Consider the following 20,756-nt stretch of genomic DNA (forward strand, 5'->3'; position numbering starts at 1 on the left):
GAATTTAGTTAGGTGTGGCAACCTTTCTTGATTTTTTACTGATCAACCAATTAGTGGAGACAAATTATGGGAGTGTGAGTTGGAAAATATAGAAATTTGGGCAAAGTTTGCCGAAGACTGTATCTTGTAGGCCCTCTAATAGACTGTAAGAGGGTGGCCATCGGTGGTGGAAGAAGAAATCAGATCCTTTGCTTTGGTAAAAGTACCACGATCACAATGTAAAAGTAAATATTCTATGTCAAAATCCTATATTAAGCGGTTAGTTTTAACTACATTCTATACATCTAAGTACTAAAGTTTAGTTCAGTGGTTTTGAGTGGTTGGGCTCATCCAAAGGATCACTAGACAAATCTTATTTTTAATGTAAAATCTTGCTATGAAAAGCAAATACTGTTTGGTGCTTTAAATAACATGAACAGTATAATATTTGCCTGTGAAATGCAACGTAGAAGTATAATGTGGCATAAAAGGGAAATATTCAAGTGAAGTACAAGCACCTCAAATATGCATTTAAGTGCAATACTTAAATATAATTGTTACTTTTCAGTACTGACCCTCAGTGATATAAAAGGAGTGAAAAAAATATTGTAAAATATATACAAGTATAACTACCATCATTTAAATATGTTCATTTGGCAGGTGCCTTTGTCCAATGACCTCTCAATATAAATGAACTGTCTGTCAAAACTAAATGTCACCCCTTCCTAGATGAACTATCGACTATGATTCTGTACATTTTAATGATTTTGGGCCGACAATATATTTCTCTCCTGCCTTCCCATCATTTTTGTCCTGTTGGGTGTAGCGCGACGCGTTGCTACGTTCTCGCGAGATTTCCCGCGAAGCAGCGCGGCTTGCTTCGTGTCGGCTAGTGTGCATGCTAAATAACATCTTAACTTTGGCAACTTCCATGTTAAAATCTTTCCAACTTATTTCCGTAACGTCGCTTGTACACGGGAATCTCCGTCACCATGAGTATACTCGCCAAAATAGCAGAGATTGAAAATGAGGTAAGCTATAAGCAGACAGCTGGCTAACCCAAAGAGTCAGTCACGTTGTAGCTAACTGCTAGCTTGCAAGGCTAGTAAATGTTATCCTAGCTAGCACAGCTGGGCCTCGTTGTACACTGTAATACATCTTGACAGACCAAAATACGTCTTTCATAAGTTTGTTGTAAAGTTGCTTTACGCGCTCATTCGTCTTGTAGATGAATTCTGAATCAAACATTAGAATTTACTGCATGCCGCTAACACCCAGCTAGCACCATAGATAGAGTTAGTGCTGATTCCAGATTCCGTTTGATTTCCTGGCAATTAAATGGGCAACCACGTACAGTGTTGGGTGGGATCTGCCATCCTCACCAGTGTTTGGTACCCGTAACTTATAACACATCCAAACCTAAGTAAAAGTTTAGGTTTACCTAAAGTAACGTGATATGTAAGCCGACAATTTCTTTTGAGCAATCGGCGTTTTCGACGTGTCATTGAGTTTCCTCCCTATAAGTTCAGCTACAAAGTTCGTGTGGAACAGATTGTGCCTTGCAATCCAAACTTGTCGCAGTGCTGTATTATTGTAGATAAATTCGGCATTTAGAAGTCTTGAAATTAGCCCTGGACAAGAACTTTTGTGAAGTATCATACTGTCATAGTTCAGATTATTTTAGTACCTCAGCAGAGAGAGAGAGAGAGAGAGAGCAGAAGATGAAACATGAACTGAACTGTCTTTTAGGGTCAGTGATAACCCCTCCAGGTAAACTGTAAACTGTGGTGCTGTAAAGTGGCTCAACAGAGCAGGACCTCATACAAGGTCTCCCATTAAAACAGGTCCACCACAAATCAGCTCAGATAGTATAACATCTGTGGTCTGTAGTTGCTGTATTATATCCCACCTGCTGGTTACTGAAGGATGGGTTCACTATTTTATAAATGGGTCAATAGTAAGGTACCCATATGAGCGCTGAAACTGTTCATACTGGCCATTAAAAGATCTCTTCCTAACACTTAGTCTCCCTAATTATGATAGAATAAACCTGCAGCCCTCTTTCTGTGGACAAATGTTTTCCAAAGTTTATCCATAGCTAACGTGACGCTTCAGTAATCCAAGTCTTTTGTTTAATACTCCCCCTTTTCCCCCTGACATTGTTTCCTCGTTGAGCTGAAGTGGAAGGCTTTATTGTGAGGCATTTTTATTACAATACATTTACAAAAAACAATTTGACATAAGCTGTAAAAGTCTCCAAAGATTACCCTATGCTCCCACTCTTTATACCCACTTACCTCATTAAAAATTGTGGAGGGCTCAAGCTTATCCCAGCATGCAATGGGCAAAAGGCACTAAAATACCCTGGACAAGCTGGTTGTGTGTTGCAGGGAGCACAAGCTGTTTAGTTCTACCTGTCTAAACTCTTAAGATACTGCTTGCTGATAACTACAAAATTGGCTTGCAAATAACAAGTACAGGACCTCATGCTGGTGTTGTTACTGTTCATTGTAGATGGCCAGGACGCAGAGGAACAAGGCCACAGCTCACCACTTGGGTCTGCTCAAAGCACGTCTTGCCAAACTGAGGAGGGAACTCATCACACCGAAGGGAGGCAGCGGTGGTGCGACAGGAGAAGGTAAGATCATGACTTTCACACACTTAGTACACTTTCTACTTTTATCTGGGTTTCATTACAAACATGTTTTAAGTCATCTAAAGCATCATGGTGGATATTTTGTTGAATCAAGTTTCTGATTTTCATTTTTTGTCCTTTTTAGGTTTTGATGTTGCAAAAACAGGTGATGCTCGTATCGGCTTTGTTGGTTTCCCTTCAGTGGGAAAGTCTACGTTGCTCAGTAACCTTGCAGGTGTGTACTCTGAGGTTGCCGCCTACGAGTTCACCACTCTCACAACGGTACCTGGAGTCATTCGCTACAAAGGTGCCAAAATTCAGGTACAAGAATTTCTTACTTGTTCAACACCTGCGAGTGCTTTCAGTCTGCCATATTTTCAGTACTTATTTTATTTTTTTGCTTCTTCCCTCAAAGCTTCTGGATCTCCCAGGTATCATTGAGGGGGCCAAGGATGGCAAGGGAAGAGGCAGACAGGTCATCGCAGGTAAAAGATGTGATCAGTGAGGTTTTCATTGACAAAATAGAATTGTAAAACGTAGGATGAAAGCAGTTAGAGTTAGTTATTTCCATTTGAAATTAATGCAAATCCATTTATTGAGACACTTTTGATATTGTTTTGTGCTTTTATGTGTTTTTAATGGCAGCAAAGAGGCAGAATGACACTTAAGAGTGGAAGGTTATGGGTAGAGGCCATGATTTAATCATATTTATTTCATCAAGCCAGAAGACAAACAAGCTTACTGATGAAGTTTTGATATACTATCAGCTTGCAGCTACTTTATCTTACAGTGTACACTATGACAAAGACGTGATTGCATTTCAACATTTTGTGCATTTAAATGCTGCCAGGAAAAAGTAAAATCTCAAGAGTGTTGTTATTATGAAATGGCTCCAGATCCACACTGTATCCTCTGCAGAAGTGATGTGATTCCGTCATCCACTCTGTTCCAATCAGTGTCTGCTTCCCCCTCCTCCCGTTGTTTTAGTGGCTCGAACTTGCAACCTAATCCTGATAGTGCTCGATGTGTTGAAGCCTCTTGGCCATAAGAAGCTGATAGAACACGAGCTGGAGGGCTTTGGCATCCGACTTAACAAGCAACCACCCAACATCGGCTTCAAGAAGAAGGATAAAGGAGGCATCAACTTCACGGCTACAGTATGTCTCACACAGAATGACAGCAATTTAAATACACGAATGCAGACTTCTCACGATTGATCACATCAAGCTGAGTGACTGAAATGAATAGTGCTGATCAGTTTTTAGTTGGTTTTAGTGGCGGTATGTGTGTATTATAAATACTGGTTGTCTGCTTGTTGACTGATGAGCCGGAAAAGTGAGATAATCATAACAAGAACCATCACTCTATAAACTGATAAATTAAAGGATGTCCTTTATTCTGACATGTAGGATTTTAGTTGTCAGCGATATCTGTAGATTGACAGTTCATTTAAATGATGGCCATTTTTCTGGCATCCCATTCCTCTAAACAAACATGTAAAAGCCTTTTTGTGTGTGTGTGTGAGTGTGTGAGTGAGTGAGTGAGTGAAGTTTCTTAGAGGTTTAAACTGATTTGCAGAAACAAATGCAGAAAACACATTACTTAATTATGTCTCACCCATCTTGGTAGCAAAGCCTGAAACACTTTTTAATGCTGCCCTCTGGTGGACATACACATGATTACACTTAACATAGTTGCTCCTGCATATTTGTTCTCCTCTCAGATTTTCATCATGTTTTCCTTGAAGCATGATGAAATTGTACATACAGTGTGAAATCATCTATTAGTGCGACTGTTCTAATATGTGTAAACTATTTGTGTTTTTTTTTGTCTTGTGTCCCCACCCCCTTCTCCTTTAGTGTGCACAAAGTGAGCTGGATGCTGAAACTGTTAAGAGTATCCTGGCAGAGTACAAGATCCACAACGCCGACATCACTCTGCGCAGCGACTCCACAGCTGATGACCTCATTGATGTGGTGGAGGGAAATCGGTAAGCTGCCGAAGTGCCAAAATGGGGCTTCCTTAGTCATCCCCAGTGGGTGTGGCCTGTTGAAATCTTCAGTCTCATTTCAATTCCCATTTTACCAATGCAGATACATTTGACAGTGCTGTTCATGTTTCACTCGCAGTTCCTGCCACACATGCATTTTCAGACCTCTTTCCAATTTTTCATATGTGTGTAATGCATCAAGTGCAATCTCTAGATAAACAGTGTCATCTCTTACTTAAAAATCTATGGGATTACCATTCCTCAATGTATTTGACTATATGAACTCAACAAATAAGATAAAGCAGGATGGGGCACATGTGGTGGGTCTTATTGTGCACTGTGTTCATACTGGACAAGGACCTCACTTCTCAGGACTGTCGTTGAGGGTTTTATTGCAAAGCAACAGACGTAGTAGCAGCATAACATCCCTGCAGTTGTAGAGAAAAGCATTCACAGGGTCTCTCTTGCATCAGCGCTCGCTGTTTCTGTCCAGAGAAATGACCAGAATTAAAAGACATAGCATAAAACACATGAATAATACAGTGCCACAAATAAAACTAAATAACCAAAACATATTCTTTCTGTAAAATATTGTGACAATAAAATAACAATGTCCAAAACCCACTCACATAAATCCTCTGTGTGTCTCTAGAGAAAGAACATGCCTGTCTGTATGTCTAGAGCAAAAGAGGAAGTAAATCGATGTAGCAAGCAAGTGAAACACAAATAGTGTGGTTCATAAATAAAACCGTCGCTGAACTTCCCATTAAGACACAAAAATTCCATTTATGTGGGAAGGCACATGAATACAACACGAAAACATGTTTCTCTCATAAAAAACACCAACAAACATTTGGGAAGCAGTGGAACAATAAAGAGAAGAAGTGTCAGTGTGTAGGGAGGAAGTCTTGATCCAGGAGGACTCAAGTCAGCTCATAGGGCCACTAGCTGCTCGGCTGAGCTAACAAGCTAACAGCAGTTATTAGCTACAGCAGAGAGTATAGTGAGCAGCAGTTGGCGGTTACCTTGGTGATATGCTGCCCCCTGTTTGTGTGGCATGACCTTTGAGAGGCAGCCAATTCTTACACGTTGCACCTCTTTATGGTTGTTTTTATGGACAGCAGCACTCACAGTCTCTTGTCCCAACAGGGTCTACATCCCATGCATTTACGTGCTCAACAAGATCGATCAGATCTCCATCGAGGAGCTCGACATCATCTACAAGGTGCCCCACTGCGTACCCATCTCGGCCCACCATCGCTGGAACTTCGACGACCTGCTGGAGAAGTTGTGGGACTACCTAAAGCTCGTGCGCATGTAAGAGTTGTTTATACAGTGACCACAAGGAGGTGTGAACGGGGGTGAAAGACAGTGCAGAAAAAGGATCCTCTGTGAGATCTAATATTTGTAGGTTCAGACTGCAGAATTTGACTGAGATCATGTGTTCATTTGCAGCTACACCAAACCTAAAGGCCAGCTTCCTGACTACACATCTCCCGTTGTACTCCCTGACGAACGGACTTCAGTTGAGGATTTCTGCCTAAAGATTCACAAAAACCTCATCAAAGAATTTAAGTAGTGAGTACTGTAGACTTTGCTTCAAGTTTTCACTTTTTAAAGGGAATTCTGTCTCTTAGGACTTATCACTTTTAAACACGTTAAATGGAGGAATGGTTAGTATGATCACGCTTGCTTTAGAAATGCAGTGGCTGTGGGGCCAGTTGGTTGTACTGCCAGTTCCTTTGAAACGACGTCGGAGACGGTTTATGGTCGTGAAATGAGCATTCAGCTCACGGGCAACAGCTCTGGTGGACACCCCTGCAGTCAGCATGCCAGTAGCACGCTCCCTGAAAGCTGTCTGTGTCTTTGTGTTGTGTGATAAAACTGCGAACACATTTGAGAGTGACCTTTAATCGTGAGCAGTCAACTGTACCTGTGCGATAACCATGCTGTTTAATCAGCATCTTGATATGATATTCTCTTTGCAAAGGAGAAGTGCTCACTAACAAGTATTTCAACAAATCCCACACTCCAGATTATTTTTTTACTGGTTCAGTTTCTTTCTAAAAGGCATAACTTACCTCACACCAGATGGACGAGTGGTCATCAAATGGTTTAAAACAACACAGCTGCTTTAATCACAGCCATTGCCCTCTGTGTGGCGAAGTATGCCAGATAAGCATTAATTTGAGAGTCTGGATTAGGATCTGAGATGATGTGTTGCACCACCATCTACAAATGGGAGCTAAGATCATCAATCAGTCGATATGTTAATGCTGCTGAGCATTACCCATCCTCCAGGGAATGAGTGGGTCAAACGGTGACACATGCGATTAGAAAGCCTTTGGAACTAAAGGGTGTCATTGTACCCTGTGGGTTACTTCATAATGCACAGCCATTCCTGCTGTAGCAAAGAAAGGATAATAGTGTCTATATAAATAATTCTCTGTTGTAATTAAGGTGTTGATTGCAACATTTTTTATAAGATGATGTAAGATGAAACATGCATCCTGTTAACTCTCATTCACGTACAATCATTTCAGTGATTTTATAACCCGTCCTCTTTCAGTGCACTCGTGTGGGGCTCATCTGTGAAACACAACCCTCAAAAGGTGGGCAAGGACCACGTGTTGGAGGATGAAGACGTTATCCAGCTGGTGAAAAAGTAAAAGGAGTCTTCACTGCATGGCGTCTGTATCACCAAGCATTCTGTACAGCTGCTCAGTAAATCACCAAACATCCATGAGAGCATCTGTGTCATGTGGATCCCAGTTTTTTGCTCTAATTTAAAAACGTGATGACATGAATGGAAGTGTCACGGTTAAAAAAAACCAACAGTACTTAACACCATGAATAGTTCATATTGAATATTGGTTAAGGCTTGCAATAAAATCTGTACAATAAAAACATTAAGGAATCTTTTTCATTCTTGTGCAACCAGTTTTAACATGTATTTCACCCATGCGTGTTTAAAGTGTAGCCTAAATGAAGATCATGTGCTACATGTGGTCTGTCAGCGAAGCTCCACAGAAATGTTGCATCATTGAATCCTGTGCTCCATCACAGTTGCGTGGTCTCCCTCAGAAACGTAGCAGCAGCGTTAGGACGACCATTTCAGTCTGGCTCAGAGGAAAAGAAAGGTCTCATCTGAAAGCCTTGTCCAGCTAAGTGATTTATGTGACATTGATGATGAAGGCAGTTATTCAGGCTGGTGGCCCACCCCCTTTCTCTGGTAGAGACGGCCACTCAGGTTAATCAGTTCATTCACTCAGACGCAGTCTGGGGACATCATACGCCAGCTGTTCACAACTAACAAGACTCCACAGAGCAAAATAAAGAGCATTTCATCAGCGTCGGGAGCACTTCAGGAAGTGTGCATTATCTAATGTCGTTATGTTTCAACCTGCATGAAGTGTGGCGGCCATTTTGTGTCTGAGCACCCAGTGCTAGCCAGTGATTGCAGCGGATGGCGCCAGTGCATGCACATGTATATAGACTATGATATGATATAGTAAGACTGGAAAATTGAAGACTGCCCTTCATCGAACTAAACAATGAAGCTGCATACAGTTCAGCGTGTATGTTCTCAAAGGGAGATTGTTTCATAGCGTATTTAATATGCTGCAAATATGTGGTGGTGTCCTTTATAATGAGAGCTTCGTCTGGTTAAATAAACTGATGCTCACGTTTCATCTAATACACACAAAATGTTATCAAACAGGGAAAGGTTGAGAAAGACATGCAAAATATATAGTATAGAAAACAGCAGCTTTAACAATCGTGCTTATCAGCATTTACCCAAAAGAATATGAAATCATTCAACATGCAAGAGCAACAAAAGATACTTCCATGAAATGAATCCACCCTCTGTGGTCAAGGAGAAAAGCTGCTTTGTCAGACCACAGAAATTATCTTGTTCTGCTTACACATAAGAAGCCATTAAATTGTCAGAAGTACGATCAATATAGTCCATTAATTATTGGTTACACTGTATTTGAACAATGTTAGTCTTGGATGTTTAACAAGGATTTAGATATGCAACAGGATTCAACTTAATGGATCCATAAAAAGCAGATGTGCAAGAGAGACAACACTTAGTGCACTGTAACGGTCAGCGAGGATGCCGTCGAGCGTATTTCATGTTATAGACTACAGTTCTTATCAAGAAAAGAAACACTTTTTAGGAAAAGCTGCAGTGGTTGAGGGTACTGCCTGCCTGTCCCACAGCAGCAGGATCAACCCTCCTCAGACACCACCTCTACCCCACCCCCTTTTACCCTGTAAATTATAGCAGCACTTTAGCTAATGAAAGAGTTGAAGACCGGGCACTAATAAAAGCCATTAAGTGAATAAAGCACTTCCCCCTCTAACAAAATTAAAGAATCTACCCATTTGGAGAGGGAGGACTCAGTATTAATATTTATGAAATGCGGAACCAGCGGCCCCCCCAAACTCCCCAACCCACGTCCAATCCCAGCCCGACCAAGTCCTCCTTGCCAGTGCACCTATCCCAAGAGAACATCACCAACCCCTCCTAGCTTGAAGGAGGGGCAGGAGATGGGGACTTGAAGGGTGCTGAGGACGCAGTCAGGACAGTCTGCCTCTAGTAGAGCAAGCTAGAAGACCCCAAGACACAGCTCAGAGCACCCACTCGCCTCCGTCAACCCGCTGCACCTAACATCGACTTTGGAGCCAGAGGATGGAAAGGTGGGTTTCTTGGAAAGACCAGATGTGCTGAAGTGACTTTCCAAAGACAGCAGCTGGAGGTTGTCAGTAGAATCCAGAGTAAGTTATGACTGAGACGCATATTTGTAGTGTTGTATTGATAGTTTGTTGGGTTGGTCACTGTGACCCTTAGTCACAAGAATATCTAATGTCCTATTTTACTTTAAATCAGATACTTTTAATGATAAATGTTAACAAATAAACCTTCTTTAGCCAGATTTAGACTTAGATTCTGCATGAGTTTGAAGGGCAACTACTGTTTGTGGTGATCCATTTTGGAAGAAAGAAAGACACAAGGTAAGGGAGCATAATTATGTATCACAATCATCCATGCATAAAAACCATCACACCATCCCATCAGCCACACTGCATCCCTTTGAAACATCCTCATTGTTCTGGAAAACAGAGGTCTGTTTCACCGCCACCGCCCACCATTTTCACCCAAAGTACTCCCATTTTCGTGCCATTTGGTCCCAACAAATGCAGGGTTTCTCTTTGGTGCATTAATATGTATTGTGGTGTAATTTCATCACACAAAGTGGTTCAGTTGCCAGAGCTCCAAGTTGATTATCGCACCAATGCCTTCTCATTTTAGTAAGATGTCCCTGGGGAGCTGGAAGAGACACACGAGAAGGTAACAAGATTGTCAAACCTTTTGGACAAACAGCTGTCTTAGCTTGATGGTATCATGACTCTTGACATTGCACTCAGTGACCGTTAACATAGTTAGGACTAAAACGTCAGGAGCGGTTGTGTCTTTCACTCTGAGAAGACAGCAAATGTCCTCAGACGGAGAGCAGCAATTTAGCAATAAGTACCGTTCTTGAGGTCACCAGTGTCCCCGGACACTAAGACTTATTTTTTAGTCAATTACTTGTAAAATTTCAGAGTGGACTCTATGACAAGCTGCGCTTCCTAACAAGATCACTGACGCATTACCCAAACTGTGTTTCCATTGATCAGATGAATTCCACCCAATAGAGTGATGGAGAACTAACTTGATTAAGCCGCCATTCCTCAGGCCTGCTGTAGATCTTTCCTTCAAATGCTTCTTATTCCAATGTTTGCATCATAAAAAAAAGGACTGAATTTTTAGAAATTCTGTTTGGGTCATGTGCAGTTGAGTCGGGCACGAAGGACGGGAGGGTGGGGTTTGACGCAGTTCGTGCGCAGGAAGGGTGTAGCCCTTTTTTTCCGCAGTGTGAGTGTGACCTATGACTAATCTTTCTTTTTTTTTTAATTCTGCAGATGTTCTTAATTGTTACAGGTCTTTTCTAATCATTCTGTAAACCAGTGGTGAGATGTGTTGTTTCTTTTTAATCTATCCATGAGCCCTGGATCTCCTCCCTCACACCTTTAGACTTTTTCGATTCTTGAACCGCAGATACAAATCGAGCCGTGGGATTGTCCTTCAATTGCAAGAACCCAGGAAAACGCTTTGACGATAACGTGTTCCTCTTTGATACTTCTGGATGAGTTCGCTGACATACGCAAAATGATATATTCTGTTTCACAGATTTTCGCCCTTTAATTCCATTTACATCTAAAGCAAATGACCATGCTTTGGAATCCCTTGGTCGCCTTATTTTCAGCTGGATCCCCTGTGATCCGCTTTGAGTTTTTCGTCTTTGCCCAGGACCCCATTGTGCTTGATCTAACCATGCAGTGCATCTTCTGTCCATGGTTGTGCCAAGCACCTTGGAGGCTTGTGAGCGCTTCCATCTGTTGTGAATTCCCAATTAAAAAACTCTGATTTCCATTTTCAAGGCCATCATGTGCTTGTGCATGTTTAAAATATAGAAACATAAATGAAATTAACACTTAAATAGGGCAATAAAACTTGAATAGTTGGAGGAAATTAAGACTCTAGGGTACGTTCAACAGGACCAATAAACAAATTTGAACTGTTATGTATCGCTTCCAGGCTCTAATTTTGCTCTGGTTGTTTTATCTCATGATGTACTCAAAAATGTAGGACTATGACCAATAAATATTATGTTAACATCCTGTGTGTATTTTTTTTTTTTTTTTTTTTTTTAAATGTTGAATGAGGAGTGGGGCTTAAACGGTTTTATGGCATTCGTACAGATAAAACAGTCATTTTCAACAACCTGGTTGCCGTCAATATGTCAGATTTGTGGAAACGATCAATTACTGTAAGTACTCAATGGCTTTTAACTATGGCTAATAATTTCAGCCAGTGGAGGTCATTCTGTTAAGACTGCGGACACATCACCAATGCATAAATCAAACCTGGAGACATACAAACGCATGTGTTCAGAGAGAGTTTATCCTCTTGAAATGATGGTAAAATTAAATGATTTTTGTTTCTATACTGTTCCAAGCGACTCAAATTTACTCTATTTTGTCCCATAAATCAAACCACAACTGGTGCATTTAAGGAATAAATTAAAAATGACTAAACCTGACTCCTCCTTTCTTTATGACTCTTATTTTAATTGATTCAGTCTTTACTAACACGTCATGTGCTGCAGGCAGTAGATGATAATGTACACTATAAAACACTGATGTAAGACTTTTGGGTATAAATCACTGTCAGAATCACCATTACAGCAATGAAATACACCAAGAGCCTTGTCTAGTTATGCTGTACTGAGTAAATGAGCTCCATCCTGGACAAATATTTATTCATGGATTTGCTGTATACAACATATTCCCAGACAAATGCACCCTCCTTTGTTTGGGATTTTTAATATTGGCAGCATATGTGTCAGAGTTAAAATTATAGATACTGTCATTATTGGTTATACCTTTATATATCGTGGATGAGGTGATGTAATTCCTCAATTGTAGCTGCCATTTTGAATGCGGGTAGTATGTTTATTTTTTCCAAATACAATTTATCTTATGAATTTAATAAAATAAAATAAAGTTTGACAAAACATCAAACATATTGTGACATTTCCTTCGTGGAAGGAAACTGGAAGATATGTTAATATTTTGTGCATTAACTGCTAAAACATTACAGTATGAGGATTAGTATGTGGCAAATACTGTATAGAATTAGTATGAAGCTTGGGTTTGGGACACATCTGTGGTAGTTTTCCAAGCTGATCAGTTGAGCAGACTCTTTTCAGCAAACTGTGGAGCCTCTCCGTGCAGCCTGTCACTGACCTTAGCCCCAGACAGGGAATACAGGGTTTACAGATTATCCCATTAGACTGGACGCTGGTGTCTGCACCACACTGCGTACGAGAACAACACTAATCACCCTTTTCTCTACCAAGGTCAAAACCAAGAATGCTGAACACAGTGAGACACATGTGAAGATCTGTTTATTTGATCTGATTAGTCGCGCTTCCATTCAATGATTCTTCAAATCACAGGGTAATAAGTGCATCAACTCAGAGCCACACAATTTTTCCATTATTTAAGTAATTCACATGGTAGCTAATCACTAACTAGTTATACTAGCTGCAGAAAGAAAGAACAAACAGTGAGAAATGTGAGAACTCGTAGACTACTGCATCTGGTACATCAAATGAGAGAGAGCATCAAACTGTTACATTCGCAAGCTCAACATTAGAAAACGTTGCATAATGTTTAATTGGATTATCACGATCTCCTCAATGTCACAGTTTTGTTAGACCACACAAGAGACAAATATCAAAAACAAACATTTTATTTCCTCACTCACACTTTCAACATATGTAGCATATCTCACGTCGCCATTTTTTGAATTAAATAGCAGGAAATACTTCACTGCAGAATTATACACATTTTTTACAGGGGAATAATTAATACTCTAGACTGGTACCTGTGGGAAAACCTTCACAAAAATCCCACCGTACTGCTTTATTTTGAGACATTTACTGCGGCTGATTCACTCTGATGCACATCACCTACAACAACTATGACATTAAATATTGGTACAAGATGAGATGTTTTTAAACACAAATGGATTTCACGACATTTGTGCCAGATTATCAGGCTGTAAACAGTGTACTTTATTAGGCGATGTTTTATTCCACAGCATGAAGTGCTCTTTGTACATTCGTAACACCCCCTGCAAACAGTCCAACTACAAAAGCAACAAGGATGATGGAAGGATGAAGTCTATGGAGTTTCAGTAGGATCCACATGAATAACTAAAACTGAAGAATCACAACGCAGGACAAACATGTTCCAGAGCTTGTTGTACTCATAAGAAGAAGGTTTTCTATTACTCAGGCAATTCTTTTATGAATGTACAAGATCTACAGTAATACACAGAAAACACAAACCCATAACTTCAATAGTGCAAACTTGAGTGATGTCTGCTACAACTGTTGTGAACACCAGGAAAACAAAAAAAGAATCAGAGCTGAAATGGGACAACCTAATTTTTCTTAGGAAATGTAAATAGATTGTGATGCAGCATAAGTACTATACGTCCCCCTAGAAAAGGCTTTTCTTTGCAGGTAAAGCTAAACCAAAGCGTGTCAGTACCATTGCATCTGAGGATTAATGTGGTTGTTATAAGACACTATGCCCCTAGTGCTGAAGGACTGGTTTATCTTCAAAAGGCTGTTTTGTCAACGCTGGCAGTTTCGAACAAACACGGTAAGATGGACAGTGTGAACTCTCAACTGTGTTTACAGCGAAACAATACCATCCTCAAAACACATAGAGACACCCTAGAGTCTTCATTTTCAACTCTGCAGACACATCTTTCCTATAATGGCAACGTTTTGTTCAGGTTCCATCTCTTTTTCTTCATTCATGCTGCAAGCAAACAGGAAACCAGTTGCCTTAAAATCCATCACATGAAGAAAGGTGTTATAAAAAGTTCCACAGAGAAACCTCAACTGTTCATCTGTCAGCGCACAAATCTCAGCAGTAGTTTCAGATTTCAGTGATCATGTCGACCAGAAGCCAGTCATACATACTGCTCTATGTCAAATACTGTACAACCATTTCCACAACACCTTGCTGAAATCACAGCACAGACACGAATACAGTGACGTGGCTCCTGGCGGTCTGAACATCCTTTAAATCAAGCCGTGTCGAACAATTGAAGACAGGACATAGAATGTTAAAATGAGAGGAACGGTGCTTTGGCAAAAGCGTCTCTACAATTAGGAATTTTGGCTTGATCTTACCAACAGAACAGTTCTAGAACATACATCATTAGCAAAAGAGGCAAAAAATGTCACATGGCATCGCTTGGCTACGCAAAAATAGTGCCAACGCCAACCGTCCGGATGAATATTTCCATGGCATCATTTTCTCAAAAGGACAGTAATGCTGTCACCAGCACAGTCCATTGTTCTTGTAAGATCTCATCTACAACCAATATAACCATGTCTGCGGATGGACATACTGTATATTTGTCTTCAAAGTAGGTTGCAACTTCCATTTGCAGTTCACGCAATGTACCAAAAAAGCTGGCTGGAGGGTTTGATTTGGGTACGAGTGCAAGTGACAACACACCAATAAAACTCCTCGTCTATAAAATAATCTTCTCAAGCGTAGATCTGTCCGGGACCACCTGTGTGTGTTTTTTCTCCACTGAGGCGCTCCTGGCTTGGCTGGCGACTGTCGCTGGATTTAATGACACCTGCGTAGTCGTGGATACCCACTTCTAAGTTCTTGGCCCTCAAGGCAGCATTATGCAGCTTGTCCAGAAAATCAGGCATACCTGGCAGATGCAAGGGGAGAGCCTCCTTACTATCAGAGTGGAATATGCATTTTCAGTGGGAAAACATGAAATGTATGTGAGGAAAAGTACATTTGCAAAGTTTAAAAATGCACATGATGAATGTAACAGAAAGCAAAAATGCAGTTTTTCCAGCATCAGCTTCTCAAGCATCAGGACTTGCTGCTTTATGTCACTGTAAATTGAATATCTTTGGATTGTGGACTATTGGTTAGACCCAAAAAAAAACAATTAATTGATGAATTATGGTTAAACTATGATTAAATATGTGGCCCTGATAAGTTTCAACCAGTGAAAAGAGCTCACCACTTGACACCATCCAGCTCACACAGTAACGGGGAAAGACCGTCTGAGGGTTGTCACTGTAGGTCAGCAGGTAATCAAATCCATTCTGTAAACGAAAACATACAAGTCAAACTGTGTGGCAACAAAACACAAGTACCCTGGATGCAAGCTGCATTAATTTGTGTCGCAAAATGTTCATCACAAACCTCATCAAAGGACTTGTGAGGGCGGATGACCATCTTTGACTGGTATGAATGAACCCTCACGTATTCCTGAGTCTCTGGGACTTTGGGATGTTGCACGGCTCTATAAGACAACAATGTTACTCATTTGCTAGTAATGCATCAAAAACCAAACCATATTTGACTTCAGAGACCAATTATTTTTTGAAGCCCCACCTGGATACCAGGACCATCAGGTTGTTGTCTACATCAACATTATAGCGGCGCACATACACATAGTCCCTCGAGTACATGGGATACTGTGAGCAGAGATTAAACAAGATAAATTAACAGCTGGGGGGAAAAATTAATATACTGCATCTTGGTTAGTGTTTGCTGTTGACCAAATGATAAGCCAATGTCATAGTTTGGTCATACGTGAATTGAAAGAAGGAAAATGCCCTGTGTAAACACATTATCTGGAACAAATAGCCTCCTCCCCTCAGACAAAATAGCAAACAACAGAAACTCACGGGGAAGTGTGTAGCCCAGTGCACAACTTCGGAGCCTGTACTGACATCTCTGTCCACCACTTCAAGCTTGATAACCAGAGAATCCCACTTCTTCCTGTACTCTGTATCCAACTGGGGGAAAGGGGAAAGCATAAGTCAAGGTTAGGTGCTTAATATAGCACATAGAGTGAGTGTTAGAGTTGCTTTTGTGCTGCACACATACAGCACAAGCACACTGGTTGTGCAAGAGGACCTGGGTAATGGAAACTCAAAACAAGCTGCTGTAAACACACCAAAAACTCCACTGACGAAAAAATAAGCATGCCAATGTCCCAATGCAATAAATAGTAAATCTTTGACGAAATCACTGCCATTACCAGCTGAGATCTACTTGCATAACTGTATTTGAGTAACACAAAGATTTCTCATAGTTCATAAGTCCGACTTCAGGAGTGATGACATTGCAGTACATCCAAACCCCTTATAAGGAAATAAGAGTGCCAGACTAGGACTGCACATTAAGAAATTTTTAAAAGTCTGTACCTGTACATTGAAGAACTGTCTTGGGGTGACATCGTCATAGGAGCCCAACACTGCAAGTAACACATAAATGAAGGATGCAGAGTCAAAGTACCAGGAAAACCACAAAGCTCAAAGCAAGCTCAGAGAATGTGTGCTTTACATGCATTTCAGACCTAGTTACACATGTGACAGGGTGAGTTGGCTGACCTCTGTATTCATAAAGGTGACTGTTGGGGATGGGGCGCTTCCACACTCTGAAGTCCTTCTTCTCTATCACAGTTTCCCAGCCAGATTCCACCTGTCGGGCCACTGCACCTGACTCTGTATTTAGACATTTCACAGCCTCCAGCGCCTGCAGCTCAAGTCCACATCTTTAAAAGGAATACATATAACAGGACAGATTATTCAGCATTCTGCACAGCTGACATTACAGATCATAGTCACATTAATACGTGATGCTACAATGCATATACAAATGGCAGATAAATTAAAGCAGAAACTATAATATGTGTTTTATTATGGTAACTTCTTGAGCCACCATTCAGTCACCCCCTCGTGCCCTGTACGGAAGCATCCGTATTTATTATGCATCTCCAATCTTTCATTCAGGTTCTTCTTGTAATTTGACATCCAACTGTATGTCTATGCGCAAATACATACATATGTGCATTTAAAGGAAGAATTCAAACCTGCGAATTTCCTCATCTTCAATCTTCTCATTGTCCCACATGAAGATGCCAGCCATGGCCGCGATAAGTTTCCCAGTGGGGGCGTGCTTGCTCTGAAATCTGCGCCATATGTTCCCAACCAGGGTCCACCTGGTTCGCTCGGAGTACAGGTTGGAGTAAAGCTCCCCGATTTGACAAGCACGCCGGAGCCTCTGCCCGGTCACAAAGCTGCAGTGATCCGCAAATATGGACAGCAAACCCTTCCTCTTTTGGCCAGATCCCGCGGCCTCACTGATACCGACACTTGCCCTCTGGAGCCAGGACAACAGCAGGCCCATGCCCCTGCCCAACCATGGGACCCTGTCGAACTTTTCCCTGCCATTCTCGACAGTCCGCCTGAATGACCTGCTGCTTTGGAGCCTTATTGTATTTACACCGATCTCGCAGATCGGACGACGATGAACGGAGTGAAACATGACAGGTGTGACCGTGTCAAGTTCCCAAAGACAAAATAAATCCGAATTCACTAGCTAGCTAACGAATTGCACAGCCAAAGCTAATGGTCTGCGGAGGCGCACCATGCATTACCTTTACACATATGATAATAAAGACTTTTGGGGAGGAAAAGTCATCATTTTACTATGCTTGTAATGATAGTTATCGAGCACGCGACATGTGTTAGCATTAACGTTAGCTAACAATATCTCTGTTAACTGCCTACGACTGCGACACAAACTACTCGACACCGCCGCTCTTATTTCTGTATCGAAACTTTAACAACTGTACAGTAAACTATATCGTTAACAGTAACTCTAACACAATTATCTACCTGTGTATCTTTCCCAAAGACAGCCTCGCGTTTTTCAAACTCCTGCAGTGCATTTGACCTCCTCTTGCTGCTGTCTCTCGCACACCCACCCGGAAAACCCGCCTTACAAAATGTTAAGCGGGAGTTCATTGGACGCTTGTTATTCTAGGACAAATGTGATTGGTTTTAGGGGGAGCCTGTTTTAACTTTAGCTTCCAGGGCACCAGCATGTGTGCTTGTCCAGCTTCACGTCTCTTCCAACGCTCTCCGTTCTTCGACGAACTGGGATCAGATTTTGCATCCGAGCTGCTCCGGAAAGCAGCTATAGAACAGTACGATAAGTTGAAACCTCGTCCAGGATCAGTTTCAACGCAAAGCTGAACCCATACAGGAAGTCAGAATCGCCCCCCAGCGGTGGTGTTCAAAGCCAAAGTCAGAAGTATTAAGTAAGAGCTTAGCACGTGTATTTGAGTTGAAAAGGTTTGTTACAGCAGGAGGCAGCAGTTACACTTTTGTGGCAACCAATTTTATTCGCTGGAATCATGTATATGCGTGCTGTTGGATAAAAACAATATTTTCGAGACATCCGATAAAGCTTTTCTGGAATATAATAATAATATTAATTACTTTGTGTGTGTTCTCCTACTGGCAAAGGAAGCAGTGGTTAATTTTTACTTAATAGCACGTCCTTGATGCTAAATTTAGTAGCGGAATGGAGGGTGTAAATGAAAACTATAAGAAAAGACTAATTTGACACTGGGATCATTTTATGAAAAGATACAGGAAGACACACGTCTCAATTTATTAAACTGTTATGAGAGTAATATGCGGCAGATGGCGCTGTTTAACCATGCAGAGAACAGCCCTAACAGCTTAGTTCGTTGTTCGAAGTTAAAAATTACACAAATACAACTTTAAAATAAATATTTTAAAAAGTTCTCCACAGAGGAACTGTATGCGCTGAACTTAACATCGAAAAGGCTTTATTGTACCATGAGGCTCCCAAGGAATCAATGGAAGCAACAGTCCCATGTATTGCATTTCCTTTTGTCCAGCCCTGTCATTCAATCAAGCATTCAGCCATTCATCCAGTTATCCTTTGCGGCCTAGCATGTAGAAATAAAATAGGGCAGAGGTGATGAATCAAACAAAATTTCAACATAAGCCGTATCATTAATTTTTCACTTCATCGTTATAATACTAATGAAGTGGGTGTAAGGGAGGTACTTCATTTTAACACTCCTGGTCCTGTGTTAGCACGATTCATCACAGTTTAAGTCATGTGTGTGTTGCTCATGAAAGCTGTGAAGGATTTCAGTATCATGAGACAATGAGGCAACATGTTTTTAAAGAACACAGCCTGCTGCCTCTATCTCTGTTTACTTATCTCCAAAGCAAACAAATCCACATAATCGTTAGTTTTCTGCTCAAGTGACTTATATGCAGTTATTTATGTACATGTATATATGTGTATATATACTATATATATGTACACAGTTGTTTTCTTTTATTCTGTTGTCAATGAAAATATTTGTATATATGGTCTGTGTCTGTGTAGCATCAAGGGGCCTACAACTTATATTTGCAACCCTGCACTGAATGATATAAAATGACAAATGAGTGACGTTGATTCCATGATTTGCAAGAAATTTGTTATATCCAATCAATGAATTCTGAGAATTTTCTGACACTGACAGTCCATTCTAATCTGTTTAATATTTTATTGAACCAAGGTCACTTTTCTGTAACAGGCTGTAAGAGTAACTGCTGTGTTTGGCTGAAGAGGGAGTAAAAGAAGACGCAAATGATATATTTCCAAGTTACGCATGGAGTTCTGGAAATTGCGAGTGTAAAATTCCCCGAGTGAGTGGTTTTGAAACGGATGCAGTCGCCACTCCCTCCTTTGTGACATGCTGCCTTCACGGGCTGAGACAAGAATCGTAATTACAAGCGATCGTGGCCGATCCTAAACATAGCTTAATATATTCAGAATGACGAAATTTTCCATGATCCTCAACAGAAATGACGTCAAGCAGGGAGAGACAAGGAAGGGAGGGATAAAAAATAATTATATGTGCTGATACTACAGCATTATCCCATGTAAATAAATAACGTACTGTGGTGTGTTCAGGGAATTCTCACTGGTTCATTGTCGCTGCAATGCAAACGCAAAACAAGTTTTGGGTTAACAGTTAATCAGCCAAATATAATTTGCAATGCTTATTGAGCACTTCTTTCATTCAGCCCATCAAGTCTCTCTTAGGCACAATAAAACAACTTTGACCAAAGTAAACGATCTTTGTTGGTGAATGTTATCATTTCCAGTCGGACGCACTTGAATGAACACAAGTCTTGTGTGATGCAGTTACAATCACCACCTCTGGGTGTTTTGTTTCCCTGCACTCTTTTGACGTGACATTGTTTGACATTGACATTTGACTTTGTTTGACAATGTGACATTCTATTACATTTGTTTGCTTTCATTGCTTGGAAAGCTGTGGTTAGTAGGGCTAATTGTCATGTGTGTCTAATATAGGTGCCTATTTGCCTGCAAGGTTCTGCTTGAAATGTAGTCACATTACAGTTTAGGCAGTATGGGAATAAAAGCACAGTTTTACAAGATAGATAGATAGATAGATAGATAGATAGATAGATAGATAGATAGATAGATAGAAATTAAGCAAACATCAAAAGTATTAACAGTAAAATGTTCTTAAAGTTTCAAAAGCAAGAGTACTTGTTATGCAGAAAATGTCTCATGTCAGTATCATATATTATAGTATTATATTTTTGATTGTTATTTTTGATGCAT

General features: G+C 40.7%; 2 protein-coding genes across 2 annotated transcripts; one reads left to right on the top strand and one right to left on the bottom strand.

The window, feature by feature from the left end:
* Positions 1–821: 821 nt before the first annotated feature.
* Positions 822–7,526, top strand: drg1 (developmentally regulated GTP binding protein 1). The gene is made up of 9 exons (XM_076758989.1): positions 822–1,010; positions 2,494–2,617; positions 2,760–2,935; positions 3,030–3,099; positions 3,602–3,771; positions 4,474–4,604; positions 5,754–5,921; positions 6,060–6,182; positions 7,174–7,526. Exons 1-9 carry the CDS (start codon positions 972–974, stop codon positions 7,271–7,273), a joined length of 1,101 nt encoding a protein of 366 aa, XP_076615104.1. The 5' UTR covers positions 822–971; the 3' UTR covers positions 7,274–7,526.
* Positions 7,527–12,606: 5,080 nt separating this feature from the next.
* Positions 12,607–18,065, bottom strand: stard7 (StAR related lipid transfer domain containing 7). Its single transcript, XM_076758488.1, has 8 exons — positions 17,158–18,065; positions 16,676–16,839; positions 16,490–16,539; positions 15,968–16,078; positions 15,672–15,754; positions 15,480–15,579; positions 15,295–15,379; positions 12,607–14,970 (listed from the first exon to the last, which is right to left on the bottom strand). The coding sequence occupies exons 1-8, from the start codon at positions 17,610–17,612 to the stop codon at positions 14,795–14,797; spliced, it is 1,224 nt and encodes a 407-aa protein (XP_076614603.1). The 5' UTR covers positions 17,613–18,065; the 3' UTR covers positions 12,607–14,794.
* Between the last annotated feature and the right edge of the window lie 2,691 nt (positions 18,066–20,756).

The sequence above is a fragment of the Chaetodon auriga genome, chromosome 19, assembly GCF_051107435.1.
Source record: "Chaetodon auriga isolate fChaAug3 chromosome 19, fChaAug3.hap1, whole genome shotgun sequence".
Taxonomy (NCBI): Eukaryota; Metazoa; Chordata; class Actinopteri; order Chaetodontiformes; family Chaetodontidae; genus Chaetodon; species Chaetodon auriga.

Coding starts and splice junctions, on each gene's coding strand:
- drg1 (XM_076758989.1), top strand. CDS start 972: ATGAGTATACTCGCCAAAATAGCAGAGATTGAAAATGAG. Junction 2,618..2,759: donor CGGTGGTGCGACAGGAGAAG/GTAAGATCATGA, acceptor TGTCCTTTTTAG/GTTTTGATGTTGCAAAAACA. Junction 2,936..3,029: donor ACAAAGGTGCCAAAATTCAG/GTACAAGAATTT, acceptor CTTCCCTCAAAG/CTTCTGGATCTCCCAGGTAT.
- stard7 (XM_076758488.1), bottom strand. CDS start 17,612: ATGTTTCACTCCGTTCATCGTCGTCCGATCTGCGAGATCGGTGTAAAT. Junction 15,755..15,967: donor ACTGGGCTACACACTTCCCC/GTGAGTTTCTGT, acceptor CTCTGCTCACAG/TATCCCATGTACTCGAGGGA. Junction 15,580..15,671: donor CTGATGGTCCTGGTATCCAG/GTGGGGCTTCAA, acceptor GTTGTCTTATAG/AGCCGTGCAACATCCCAAAG.